The 13,981-nt window shown below is 47.7% G+C and overlaps 1 protein-coding gene and 1 non-coding gene across 4 annotated transcripts in view; both read left to right on the top strand.

Annotated features, from left to right (window-relative positions):
- The first annotated feature begins 1,917 nt into the window (after positions 1-1,917).
- Positions 1,918-13,981, top strand: part of DHRS7C (dehydrogenase/reductase 7C) — an 18,813-nt gene continuing 6,749 nt past the window's right edge. Inside the window, exons 1-4 of one of the 3 annotated variants that reach the window (XM_007457841.1) lie at positions 1,918-2,041; positions 2,260-2,419; positions 11,096-11,208; positions 13,433-13,643. In XM_007457841.1, the coding sequence (XP_007457903.1) occupies positions 2,266-2,419; positions 11,096-11,208; positions 13,433-13,643 (478 nt within the window). In that variant the 5' untranslated portion in view covers positions 1,918-2,041; positions 2,260-2,265. Of the gene's footprint in view, positions 2,042-2,258; positions 2,420-11,095; positions 11,209-13,429; positions 13,644-13,981 lie in introns of those variants that run through there. The other 2 variants (XM_007457840.1, XM_007457839.1) reach the window with 2 other exon arrangements.
- On the top strand, positions 11,900-11,971 carry TRNAE-UUC (transfer RNA glutamic acid (anticodon UUC)). Its single transcript has one exon. It is a non-coding gene; the product is annotated as a tRNA-Glu (tRNA).

Raw genomic sequence — 13,981 nt, 5'->3', positions numbered from 1 at the left:
ATCTTCCGGATTTGGCAAGGCTGTCGTCCAAGATCAAGGTGGAGAGAAGGTTGTGCTTTCAAAGTATCAGATGTAGGGAGTTGGGTGGACAATGGACCACCTTGCAGGGTTGCTCATTACAGAACCACTGACGGCAAGTTTGAAGGAGAACTGAATCCTCATGGTAAACCTCACACAGACATTCCTGTCAATAGCACCAGTGACTCCACATTGCTAATACCCTTGAACAACACAGGGGTTAGGGCTGCCAATTTTCTTTTCTTTTTTAAATTTATTTATTTTATTTATTTATGTTTGGCTGCACTGGGTCTTCGTTGCTGCGCGCGGGCTTTCTCTAGTTGCGGTGAGCGGGCTCTACTCTTCATTGCGGTGCGCGGGCTTCTCATTGCGGTGGCTTCTCTTGTTGCGGAGCACGGGCTCTAGGCGCACGGGCTTCAGTAGTTGTGCTGCACAGGCTCAGCAGTTGTGGCTCGTGGGCTCTAGAGCGCAGGCTCAGTAGTTGTGGCGCATGGGCTTAGTTGCTCCGCGGCATGTGGGATCTTCCCGGACCAGGGCTCGAACCCGTGTCCCCTGCATCGGCAGGCGGACTCTCAACCACTGTGCCACCAGGGAAGTCCTTGATTTTTTAATATAGATGGTTTACAATATTGCATTAGTTTCAGGTATACAGCACAGTGATTCAGTTGTGAGGTTTTTTTTTTTTTTTTGCAGATTCTATTTCATTATAGGTTGTTACAAGGTATCAAACATAATTCCCTGTGCTATGCAGTAAATTCTCGTTGCTTATCTATTTTATGTACGGTAGTTTGTATCTGTTAATCTCATACTCCTAATTTGTCCCTCGCCCCCTCCTTTGGTAATTCACAAGTTTGTTTTCTAGGATTGTAAATCTGTATTGTATATACATTCATTTGTATTATTTTTAAATTCCACATATAAGCGGTATCATATGGTATGGGTCTTGTCTGACTTACTTCACTAAGCATAATAATCTCTAGGTCCAGCCATGTTGCTGCAAATGGCGATACTTCTCTCTCTATATATATCACATCTTCTTAAGCCAGTCGCCTGTTAATGGGCACTTGGTTTGTTTCCACGTCTTGGCTATTGTAAATAGTGCTGCTATGAATCTTGGGGTGCATGTATCTTTTCGAACTAGTGTTTTCATTTTTTCCTAGAAGTATACCCAGGGGTGGGATTGCTGGATCATATGGCAGCTCAATTTTTAGTTTTTTAAGGAACCTCCATACTGTTTTCCATAGTAGCTACTATCTCTCTCCATTTCTAATCCTACTGAGTTTCCTTAAGTAATGAAAATATTTGACATTTGGGGTACATTCTTAGTATTCTCAATCACTAAAGATAACAAGAGTGATCTTCTCAGAGTCTGTTGTTGAGATGCAGTATATTATTTTGTTCTCCCAACAGTCCTGCAAGATGAGACTGTTGTGCCCATTTTAGAGATGAGGAAGCTAAGGCTCAGAAATGTGGAAGCACTTGACTGAAGAGGAACAGCTCCAAACTGCTCTTTCCCGTAGTTCATGTCACGCTTCCAAGTGTTTCATTCTGCAACAGGCTCCATTCCGTTTAACAGATTTTCTGTGCTTTTCACCCCCAACTGGAAAGGGAAGGCCAGACGGCTCACTGCCATACCAGTCTGAGCTACATGGAAGCTACCTGATGGGAGGGTTATAGGAAGAGAAGGCGAGGGTGTTAGTGCTGAAATCCCAGGTCCCAATCCCTAATGCCCAGCCCCAAACTGCAGAGGAATCTCTAATAGTGAGGCACCCGGGAGAGCTTTAAAAGGCTTGGCAGGAACTCTGAAATCAGACCCGGCCAGCATGTGTTCCTGAATATCAGAAGAGACACTATATTTACCCCGAAAGCCCTTTAGTGCACAGAGAGCTATAAATATCCATTAGGGCCCAAGCAAGTGGCCTTAACACATGGCTTTCCTTCCAAAAATGCAGACCCATTTTAATTAAATTTGTAATTAACCTTTGGGAGGGCAGGCCGGATTCCATTTGCTTCTGGAGACGCCGTGAGTAATTTTCTCTTCATTGGCCGTTTGGGGATTAGCGTGCCGGCCAGGTGTTCTAGGAAGCAGCCCTCTGGGAGTCTGCACAGAACCCGGCTCCCTGGACAGCGGGCTCCGGGCTTGGGGCGTGAGTGCAGCCGGCAGCCTCAGGCCTCCCCCTGCCCCATGTCCCGATCAGAGTCTCTTTGCAGAGCGGATTCCTTCTTCCCATTTTCCCCCAGCACAAGATGGGAGTCCCAGCTGTCCTCCTGCTGCCCTTGCTGCTCTTGGGAATCAGCGGCCTCCTCTTCATCTACCAGGAGGTGTCCAATCTGTGGTCCAAGTCAGCCGCGCAGAACAAGGTGGTGGTCGTCACCGATGCCATCTCAGGACTGGGCAAGGGTAAGCGAACTTTGCCCCCTCTCGTGCCCACTCCTGCCCTGAAGGATGAGAGGCAACAGGGTGGCGTGTGGGTGAGCCCGCTGGGCAGGTCGGGCGTGGATCGAGGCTGTGTTCTCTCCCAGCATCTGTCATTAACCAGCAAGTGTCTTCTTTCTTGGAGGCTGCAGCTTTCTCGCCTGAGACATGAGGGGATTGGAGTATCTGGGGTTGCAAACTCACAGACTAAGGGCCAAAGTCGGTCTGCAGACATGACTTGTTTTGCCTCCAGGGGGGTTTCTAGAAATTTCGAAGTGCAAAGCCCTCAGCTGGGGCAGTGAACTGGTGATGAGGCCAAACTTGGGGGGTGGGGTTGAAGTCTTGGCTCCGCCACTTACCAGCTGGTGATGCACTGCTCGGCCTTGGGTTTCTCATCTGAAAGCAAGGATACTAATACCTTCTGCCTCATAATGCTCTTGTGATGAGTAAACGAATTAATAGATGGAGAGCACTTAGAACAGTGCCTGGAACTAGAGTGGGCACCTCGCAAGTGTCAGCAACGGTGATAATTATGCAGAACGTGCAAACACCAGTGTGCCACACACCCCACTAATCCCTATTGTCTTACACTCGGCCTGATTCTCTCAACCACATCACCTCCTGGCCTTGAAGTCATTTACGTTTGCAACTCCTGAATTAGATGGTCTCAGAGGGCCCTTCTGCTGGCAGCATGTGTGACATAAGAGATAGTAAATGCCCTTAGGTTTTTAAGATCTCTCTCATCCCTAACAATGGTAGTGCAGCCCCATGTGTCACATAGTTTGGGTACCGTTTTTGTTATTTTTAATCAAATGTCGAACCCACCAGCCAAACACTCATTAGGTCACTCAACCAGTATCTGTTGAGCCCTCTACATCCTGAAATGAGCACTGCCCCTTCCAAAGAGGCCCGCTGGTGGGCTGGGCACCCACTCCCATGGTGCTAGCATTACGAGAACATTTGTAACCTCCCATCTGGGAATTCTCTCGGATTCTCCTTCCCCTGGGCACCCCAACAGCAGCCCATCTGCATGCCTCAAGAATGGGTTCCATTTCAGTGGGTGATTGACCTGGGTTCACCACGTGAGATAAAAAAGAAAGAGTAAGGCAGTAAAACTAGGTTCTTATGTGGCCCCTATGTGGGTCCCAGAAGCAGTTCCCAAGGAGGATATCCAGAATCACTAGACTCAATACTCACAAGGCACAGGGGGACACAAATTCCATCTTCCACAGGGACAAACCAGGCACACACGTTTGCCAGTCAGACCAGACACAAGACAACAGGGAGTAGTGGGTGCCCTGGGGAAATGGAGCAAAGACACCCACCCAGAGACATGCAGAGTCAGTCTTTGGGGAAGACCGTTCTTCAAGCAGAACACGCCCATCAAGCATCAGGACAGCTGCCAACCCGAGACCCCTTCATCACCTTCATTCCCTGGCGCCTCGATGGCTCCTCCCTTTTGGACGGTCCCTAAGGCACTGGTTTCTGGGTCCCACGGCTCCTCACAGAAATACACTACCATTAGTGGCGTATCTGGGTATTTCTCAGTTGGTCCAGGGCACGGACCCTCTTGGTGAATGATCCATGGGTGTGTGAAAGGCATGTGCATTCTGCTGCTCATGAATGAAGTGAGTTACAAATGTCGATTAGATCCTGTTGGTTGAGAAGGCTGTTCTATAACTGTCCTGATTTTCTGTCTTACTAGACAGGACTTCTATCTATTGCTGAGAGATGTATATTTGGTTTAGTAGTCTTGTTTATTTATTTTTAAAAGTCTCATTCTATTATAAGTAAACACTGTACAAATCAGGTGCCCAGGAAATACATCTCAGGAGCACAATGGCATTTTCAGAGGAATATGGTCTAGTCTCTGTCATGACTCGTGCGTGTCACTGCTCTTTTTCACTGTCTCTTATGGACTCACCCTAGAAAGAAATGCAAAGCAGAAAAACATAAAGTCCGAGTATTTATAAGTAGCTTGAGAAGCTGGGCATGGGTGACATTAAATAAATGCTTAGCCAGGACATGCTGCTGACCACAGCGATCCTGGGTTCAAAGTGCTCCATTTCTCAGGTCCAAGGCAAGAGAAAAGTGAGGGGCACCAAGCGGATGATATAGGCTACACACAGCCCACAGTACACGCCCAGTCCCACAGAACTCAGTGGGTAGCTCTGGACAGCATCAAGGAACCCAGTTCCAAGCCGTCTCCTAGGGAAACCAGACAGATAGAGATCAGGACTTCTAACCCTCACCCCAAGCCCACACAATTCGGCCAAGTCAGGGATGGGGTCACCTTGGACCCCACTGTGTCTGCAGCAAGAGTGACTCTCAAAATACTTAACCACTGTACTTGAATTGCTTCAGAGACCACAGACCCTGACTGTGTTGCATCACCTCTAAGATGCACGGTTTTTCCCCTTTAAACGTTTCTGAAATTGAGCTAATGGTCTCTCAGTCAACGGCGTCTTACAGTTGTCACGGGCCATCCTTGTGCATTTTAATATCTCAGAAATCAGAAAGTCTCTTGCAGGCGGGCGGCATCTTAGGTTTGAGGAACTATGGAAGTAAGGGCTCCATGTATTAATATGTTTGCTGAGTGAAAAAGAACAAGCCTGGCGTCCACGTGCTTGATACAAGATATAGGTTGTGCTGAGCTGATAAAGAATAAAATAAGAACACCTGGGTATTATACCTAATGCCTGGCCTTGGCAGAAAGGACCCATTTGGGAGCGTGCCTTTGGGCTGCACCAAAGCAGTGATGCACCACTGGGCTCCAGCCTCCCGGGTCCACCTGGCAAAGGTGAGGTGTCAGCAGAGAAGGGGGGGAAATGGGTGATGGTAACAAACACCCATGGCTGCCTCTCCTAAGGAGGTCAAGGCCACAGGTTTGGTCTGGCTCCTGGCACACAGACCCTCACCCTGCCCCAGTGGCCAGCCTGTAAGAGCGCCCGTCATCAGGGACAGTATAGCCCCAACCTGCTCCTTTGTCAGCAGCGGAACAAGGGACCCAACGGGAATGTCAGCACTTGGGGTCCCTCCTGGCTTCACCACTCACCAGCGGCGGGGTGGTGGGTGACTCCGCTCCACTCACTGAACCACGCCCCTCTGGTCTGTGAAACACGACCTCCACGAATGCCCACACCCAGCGCAGCTGCTGCCGCCACTCAGAATTACAGCCCAAACGCGGGGAGGCTAGGCATTCTCCCTCCAGGTCAAGTTTCTTTTAGCGAATTGTGTCATTATAGGAACCACATATATTAAAGAGGATTTTTCGAGAAAAAAAGAACCGAAAACACACCCAGAACCCCACGCACTCGGGAACTCTTCATCCTGTTTCCTTCCAGCAACTTTGTGATGCTGAGATGTATAACCGTCAGGGGGCAAGCACACGTGGGGAGGGGAGGGGTACAGGGAGACAGCCCACCCCGGGCTCTCATGCAGAAGGGAAAGTCTTCCTTTGCATCTTGATTTAAAAAGAAAAAAATCAGACAGTCTCGTAGCTTTTCTGATTACTATTAGATTATACCAAACCCTTTGGTCACGATAAATTCCCAAACATAGCTTTGATTCAGAAACTGCAGTGCCCGGTCCAATACATTGATAAACGTGTCCGTTTTCGTTGAAGTTCGAGTTCCCTTCTCCCTTCCCATACCTGCCCCCAGCTAGGGCGAGTTGCCGGCCAGTTTGCTGCTCTTTCTGACCCCTCTGGGGGTGGAGGGGCAGGAAGGGGAGGAGAGAAGGAAGACAGGAAAAATTCTCAGCTGACTGACACTCTCAGAAGCCGGCGTCGAGCTCCATGCCTGGCACACATTTAAAACCGAGTGGAGGGCTTCCCTGGTGGCGCAGTGGTTGGGAGTCCGCCTGCCGATGCAGGGGACACGGGTTCGTGCCCCGGTCCGGGAGGATCCCACATGCCGCGGAGCGGCTGGGCCCGTGAGCCATGGCCGCTGGGCCTGCGCGTCCGGAGCCTGTGCGCCGCGACGGGAGAGGCCACAGCAGTGAGAGGCCCGCGTACCGCAAAAAACAAAACAAAACAAAACAAAAAAAACCGAGTGGATTCTTTCTCTCATGGGCTCTATTGTGGGTCCTTCAGAGGCACCCCCTGGGATATTCACCTGCACTTGCCACGGGGCAGGTGCACTCCCCTTGCTCAGTTCCCATGCCACCCCTGGTTTGGGGCAGTCTGTGCACATACGCCCTGTGTTAGAGTCCCACTGCCCTTCTCAGAGGCCTTCTTGGGCAGAATTCAAGAGCTCCCAGCCAGCTCATGATTCACCTCTGGTCCAAGTGGTTGTGGTGGATGGGAGGGTCCCTCAGTAAAGAGACCAACCTCTGGGGCAGCCCCAGCTCTCCCCGCTCTGCTCTGGGATAGTTGGGGACGCCCATGAGATTCCCCAGGTGCAACTCAGATATCACTCCAGGCTCCCGGCTGCAGGGAACTCACAGTGTGTGTTCACATGGTCACGCTCTTCTCTCTAGGATGGAGATAAGGGGCAAAAACTCACCTAATGGTGTTCTCTCCACAAACGCCCTCTTTCCAAGTCCCCTCTCTCCTCTGCCTTATCCGTTTGCATCCTATTAGGAGTAAAGGGTATTCATGAAACAGGGTTTCAGTAATTTTCTTTGAAAATCTGCATCTTGGACTGTCACTTTGGAATTTTATATCTGATCTTGGAAATCCCAATTTTAAACCTTGTTACATAATCATGGGTGCAATTTAACAACCAATAATACACACAGTCAAGTGTTATGGCACTGTGTTAGACACACTGTTTGAATCTTTTTAAGAAAACGTACTATATTGTGAGATTTCCATGTCGGCAGACCCACTTCTGCAACATCAGTTTTAAAGCCTTTGAAATAACTGATATATAGATACACCATCATCCACCTAACCAACATCTCCAACTCTTTATTATTATGATATTGAGATAAATAACATTTTAACTATTCCACGCATTCTTAATTATCTCCTTAGAATAAATGCCCATCAATAAAATAACTGGGCCATGCTTACTTTTAAGGATTCTTTTCATTTTTCTTCCAAAAGACGGTAGCAATTTACACTACAACCAGCAGTGAATATGTGATTATTACCAATTTTGTTTTGATTGTCATCTTTTAATTTGCATTTCTTTATTATTGACATTGAACTTCTATCTTCTGTGTATTAGCTCTTTGTGTTTTTATGAATTGCTTACACATCTCACCAGCCAATTTCTTTATTAGGGCCTTTATTGATTTACAAGAGTTCTTTGTGGATTAAATAAGTTAACCCCTTTTCCGACATATGTATTATAAATAGGTTTCCTCAATTTATCTCCCTCTTAATTTTTATTTATGTTTTCTTCTGTAAGGAAGGATTTTGTTTTTTTAAGGATAAAAACCTGTAAATAATTTATATTATTTCTTCCTTCAGTGCTGTGCTTAAAAGATCTTTCCCCAAAGCAATATATCTCTATTTTCTTCTAGGTCTTTTATGGTTCTATTTTTACGTTTAGTTATTTAATACATTTGGTAAATTGTACTTAGACTTTTTTCCCTCTCAAATAGTTACCCAGTGGGCCAAAAATCTCTTTTAAATAGTATGTTCTTTTCCCACTGATTCAACGTGCTAACTTTACCATATGCTAAATTCTTATGAATACTCGGCTCTATTTGTTTTATATAAATTTATTTATTTTTTTACTTTTGGCTGCGTTGGGTCTTCATTGCTGCGCGCGGGCTTTCTCTAGCTGTGGCGAGCGGGGGCTACTCTTCGTTGTGGCGCGCGGGCTTCTCATCGTGGTGGCTTCTCTTGTTGCAGAGCACAGGCTTTAGGCGCGTGGGCTTCAGTAGTTGTGGCTCGCAGGCTCTAGAGTGCAGGCTCAGTAGTTGTGGCGCACAGGCTTCGTTGCTCCACGGCATGTGGGATCTTCCCGGACCAGGGCTCGAACCCGCGTCCCCTGCATTGGCAGACGGATTCTTTTTTTTTTTTTCAGAAGATGTTGGGGGTAGGGGTTTATTAATTAATTTATTTATTTTTGCTGTGTTGGGTCTTCGTTTCTGTGCAAGGGCTTTCTCTAGTTGTGGCAAGCGGGGGCCACTCTTCATCGCAGAGCACGGGCCTCTCACTATCGCGGCCTCTCTTGTTGTGGAGCACAGGCTCCAGACACGCAGGCTCAGTAGTTGTGGCTCACGGGCCTAGTTGCTCTGCGGCATGTGGGATCCTCCCAGACCAGGGCTCGAACCCATGTCCCCTGCATTAGCAGGCAGATTCTCAACCACTGCGCCACCAGGGAAGCCCTTGTAATATATTTTAATAACTGATAGTCCACTCCCATTATTGTTTATCAAAATTTTCTTTGGTTTCTTGCATATTTATTATTCCAAGTAAAGTTTGTAAGTTATTCCAAATAAAGTTTAGGATCTTTCTGTCACTTTCCAAGACATGCTGGGATCTTGATTTACTGCAACAAATTCACTGGGAGATGGACTGACATCTGTATTGAATTTTGCCAGCCAGAATCATCAGGAACAGCCCTTTTCTCAATAAAACACCTACATTTAGAGAAATCTTCCATTCTCTATGATCCTAACAATTCAAGGTGACATTGTTCACACAGTTATTTCTTTTTTATAAATTTTATTTAGTTACTTATTTATGGCTGCGTTGGGTCTTTGTTGCTGCGCGTGGGCTTTTCTCTAGTTGCAGCGAGTGGGGGCTACTCTTCGTTGTGGTGCACGGGCTTCTCATTGTGGTGGCTTCTCTTGCTGCAGAGCACGGGCTCTAGGCACGTGGGCTTCAGCAGTTGTGGCATGAAGGCTCAGAAGTTGTGGCTCGCGGGCTCTAGAGCGCAGGCTCAGTAGTTGTGGCGCACGGGCTTAATCGCTCCGCGGCATGTGGGATCTTCCCAGACTAGGGCTCGAACCCGTGTCCCCTGCATTGGCAGACAGATTCTTAACCACTGCACCACCAGGGAAGCCCCACACAGTTATTTTTTGATTCAAGTTTCCCTCTGTCAGCAGAACTGACCACAGCTTCCCCCAGCCACATCTGTTTCTAGACCTCACTGAGACCTCCCCTCCCTAGAGCCTCCTCCTTTCCTTCTCCATCAGCCCCTCCTGCCTTCACTTCTGCTCCCATCTGGCTTAGACTGAATGGTCCAGCACATCAGTTGCTCCCTCTCCAATACCACAATTCCCCTGCCCACAATGCCCACTTATCAAACCCCTGCCAACTGTCCTGTCCAGCTGGTCCCCTTCTCTCCACCTGCTCCAACTGTTGAGACTTGCAGGAGAAAATCACACAAACATAAGATCATGTAGAGCCATGGCACACAGGATTTCCAGCCCCTAGTGGGCACCCAGTACTGCCCAACTACCCTTTGGCATCCCCAGGCAGCCCGGGTCACCAGTGCTTGGTGTAAAAATGGGACAGTAATAGCTACTCCCCTGTAATAGTGTTGTTGGTGCCCCTCCTAGATTCCTGTACCTGGTCAGTTCATCCACCCCCCAGGTCCTATGAGTGTTGGTGGCCATGGCTCACAGACTTCCCCTCTGCCAGTGGACACCCTTTGTACCCACCCCCGGAGGGAGGCAGCACACCATCAGTGACTGGTTGACACACGTGTACAAAAGACAGTCCCCTTGCATACAGGTGGGACAGTCTTGCAGCTGGGTTTACAGTCCAGAGCCTTCCTTGGGTCCAGCCAAAGCTAGACTTTATCCTTCCCCTTCACCTACCCCATGCCCTTACTCCCTGACAGATTTTCTCTGAAGAACACTCTCCCTGAATTAATCCTGGCTGCCTGAATCCCTGTCTTAGATTCTGCTTTTAGGGAACCCAACCTAAGAAACTGCTGCATGGGATGACTGTGAGAATTAAATGAGCTAATATATGTGAATCCCTTTCAATAGCTACTCAAACAAGTAAACTGTCAAAATCTGTTAGCTTGTATTGTTCTTAAATATCATTGTTATTGCCACATAAGAATAATTGTATCTACCACCTACTTCCCAGTTAAGAACATTGGGTGAGGGACCTCCCTGGCAGGCCAGTGGTTAAAACCCCACACTTCCACCGTAGGGGGCACAGGTTCAATGCCTGGTTGGGGAACTAAGATCTCGCATGCCGTGCGGTATGGCCCAAAAAAAAAAAAAAAAAAAAAAACACTGGGACGTTGGGTGAGTCAGAAATTCAACCAGAGTAAAACTTACTAGACAGCAGGCAGGTTTCCTTTCTTAATAAAAAGAACCCTGGCTGGAGTATCGACCCACAGAGAAAATATGGAGGAAACTAGTGACATTTGGTCTGAAAAAACATGGCAGCTGTCTCCAATATCTTCAGATTGAGATATATTTAGAGCTGTGCTTCTGGGGATCTTGTTTGATGGAGTCATCTTTCTGTCCAGTTTAAGAAAGAATGTCCTAATAATCAGAACTACCCAATGGAGGAGGGGTTATTTCACACCTCTGTGAGATGCCCTTCACAGGAGGCAGCCATGCTGAGGCTGGAACCAAGAAGAAATTCCAGAGGAAGTTGAATGCAGTGACCTCTAAAGGAACTCATGGCTCTAAGGCTTTTGAATTCTTTGAATCCTTGAATTTGTAAGAGAGAGGGGCTCCCCATCAGTGGTTTCATCCCCAGTGTGTCCTGTCCTCCTTCCTTCTTCCCCTCAGAGTGTGCTCGGGTGTTCCATACCAGCGGGGCCAGGCTGGTGCTGTGCGGAAAGAACTGGGAGAGGCTTCAGAGTCTATACGATGCCCTGATCAGTGTGGCTGACCCCAGCAAGGTAAGGCCTTCTGGCAGCCGGCATGGGCAACCCCTGGACACCCTTAGCCTTCGTTGCTTGTTACAGAGCAGCTCTTTCGGTGAAATTTGGGTGAAATTTTGCTTTGGGGAAATGTAATTTTTTTTAATGTATTTTTTAAAATTTAATTTTATTTATTTTTGGCTGCATTGGGTCTTCGTTTCTGCTCGGGCTTTCTCTAGTTGCGGGGAGCGGGGGCTACTCTTCGTTGCCGTGCACGGGCTTCTCATTGCGGTGTTTTCTCTTGTTGCGGAGCCGGGCTCTAGGCATGCAGGCTTCAGTAGTTGTGGCACGTGGGTTCTAGAGCGCAGGCTCAGTAGTTGTGGTGCAGGGGCTTAGTTGCTCCGAGGCATGTGGGATCTTCCTGGATTGGGGATTGAACCCATGTCCCCTGCATTGGCAGGCGGATTCTTAACCACTGCGCCACCAGGGAAGTCCTGGGGAAACGTAATCTTGACACAGGTAGGTCTGCCAACTTGGGGGTTGGCTCATTTTGACCCCTCATCGTGCCTCTGGCCTCTGAGCCTCCCCCCCACCCCGCCCATTCTATTTAAGTCAGACTCAAAGAGGATCCAGAAAATATGGTATGTCACAGATACGGGCTCTGTTTATAAACACTCATGGCTGATTTTTTAAATAATACTTCAAATAATATTTCCTTCAAAGAGGGAATTCCCTGGCAGTCCAGTGGTTAGGACTTGGCGCTTTCGCTGCCATGGCCCAGGTTCAATCCCTGGTCAGGGAACTAAGATCCCACAAGCCAAAAAAAAAAAAATTTTTTTCCTTCAAAGAAATCAGGGATGTGAAGTCCCCTTCCATGAAGTTACACAGGAGGTGAACACATTTCAATGCAGCTGGGGTTTTCAAAGCATTTCTGGAGCACTGTTTTAAGAAATTGCTTTCAGGGGCTTCCCTGGTGGCACAGTGGTTAAGAATCCACCTGCCGATGCAGGGAACACGGGTTCGAGCCCTGGTCTGGGAAGATCCCAAATGCCGTGGAGCAACGAAGCCCGTGTGCCACAACGACTGAGCCCGCGTGCCACAACTACTGAAGCCTGCACGCCTAGAGCCGGTGCTCCGCAACAAGAGAAGCCAAGGCAATGAGAAGCCCACGCACCACAACGAAGAGTAGCCCCCACTCGCCACAACTAGAGAAAGCCTGTGCACAGCAACGAAGACCCAACACAGCCAAAAATAAATAAATAAATGAATTTATGTGAAAAAAAGAAAAAGACATTGCCTTCATAGAGCTCTCTTCAGGATTTTTTTTTTTTTTTTTTGATCTTTTCCCTTGATGTTGAATTTGATTTTGGAAATAGCCAAAAATCATTCAGAACTAACTCTGGTATTCGAGGAGATGGAGCGACCAGGGTAACACAACGTACTCCAAGGTATGTTTCTTGGGATCTTATTAGGTATTGGTTATTAAGTAGTACAAACGAGGTTCTGAAGTCAACTGTGTGGGAAATACTGAGTTAAGCCAAGCTTGTCTGACTAAGGCAGGACTTTTCAGGGCCTTTGCTATGCAAATGTGCATTGTGTTATCTCCAAGAAGAACATATGATAGTCTGCATTTCCTAAGCAAATTTGACCAGGGAAACTTTTTTTAAGGCCGTATCTCAGGGCTAGTGTTTGTCAAACACTGGGATCGCATTCACCATATGGTAACATCAATTTTTCCATCTGTATCCCTTCTAACCCATGAGACTCTTGACGATATCAAATGTTTAGGGCTGAACACAAATGCCTGGCACATAGATGGTGCTCCAAAAAAACTGTGTTGACTGTATGATTTTGGCCAAAAATTAAACGTGGCTACAAAGTACTGGGCAGATTCTCTTGTGGCTTGGAAGCCAGTTTGAAAGCGATTTCCAAAAAGGAGCTCAGAAGTGTTATAAGAAATGACATCGCCAGCAGAATCAATGCATGGCCTCCACTTGGATTTCTCAGGTCTGGCCCCTTGACCAGAAGTTCAGACTTATGACTGCATGTTTGCGTGTTGGGAATGTTGTTGCTCTGGTCCCCAGGGATGCATTTTCTCCATCAATTTCCTTCCTCCCAGAGTCATCTCTGCTTCTTCCTCATCATTTGTTTGTAGTCATTCCATGAGCTCTGAGTTTCAAAAGGGGTGGCTCTTAGATTGAAGGGTCCCAAGGTCTGCGGGGATGTGCCCACATGTGCCTTGACTCTTTCATTCGTCCAGCAGACATTCACCCCAAAGCTTGTCCTCTTGGATCTCTCGGACATCAGCTGTGTCCAGGATGTGGCCAAAGAGGTCCTGGATTGCTACGGCTGCGTGGACATCCTCATCAACAATGCCAGCATGAAGGTGAAGGGGCCTGCCCATAAGATTTCTCTGGAACTCGACAAAAAGATCATGGATGCCAATTACTTTGGACCCATCACACTGACCAAAGGTCTCGTGAGTTTGACCTTCCCACTGGCTGCTAGAGAGGCCTCTGCTATATTTCCAGACAGTCACCCAATTCTGGATGGAGCTTCCAGCCCCTCTTTCAGAAAAATCCCTGCTTCTTTGGTGAAAGCTTTCAGCATCTGACTGTAAATGTTGATGAAAGAAAAGGGACTGTGAAAGTCTCTGACTGGTATATTCCAATCTTCCTCTCCATTAAGCCCCGTCCCCAAGCCCTGCCCTTTTCTCCTCCTTTCTTACTCATATCCATGGCTCCCCTCCAATGCCACCCCACATCTCTGGACCATTGTCTTCATCCCCTGCAGATCTTTTTTTTTTTTTTTT

The sequence above is a fragment of the Lipotes vexillifer genome, unplaced genomic scaffold (genome assembly GCF_000442215.2).
Source record: "Lipotes vexillifer unplaced genomic scaffold, Lipotes_vexillifer_v1.1 scaffold611, whole genome shotgun sequence".
Classification (NCBI taxonomy): Eukaryota; Metazoa; Chordata; class Mammalia; order Artiodactyla; family Lipotidae; genus Lipotes; species Lipotes vexillifer.
This window is presented reverse-complemented; position numbering and strand designations above follow the sequence as displayed.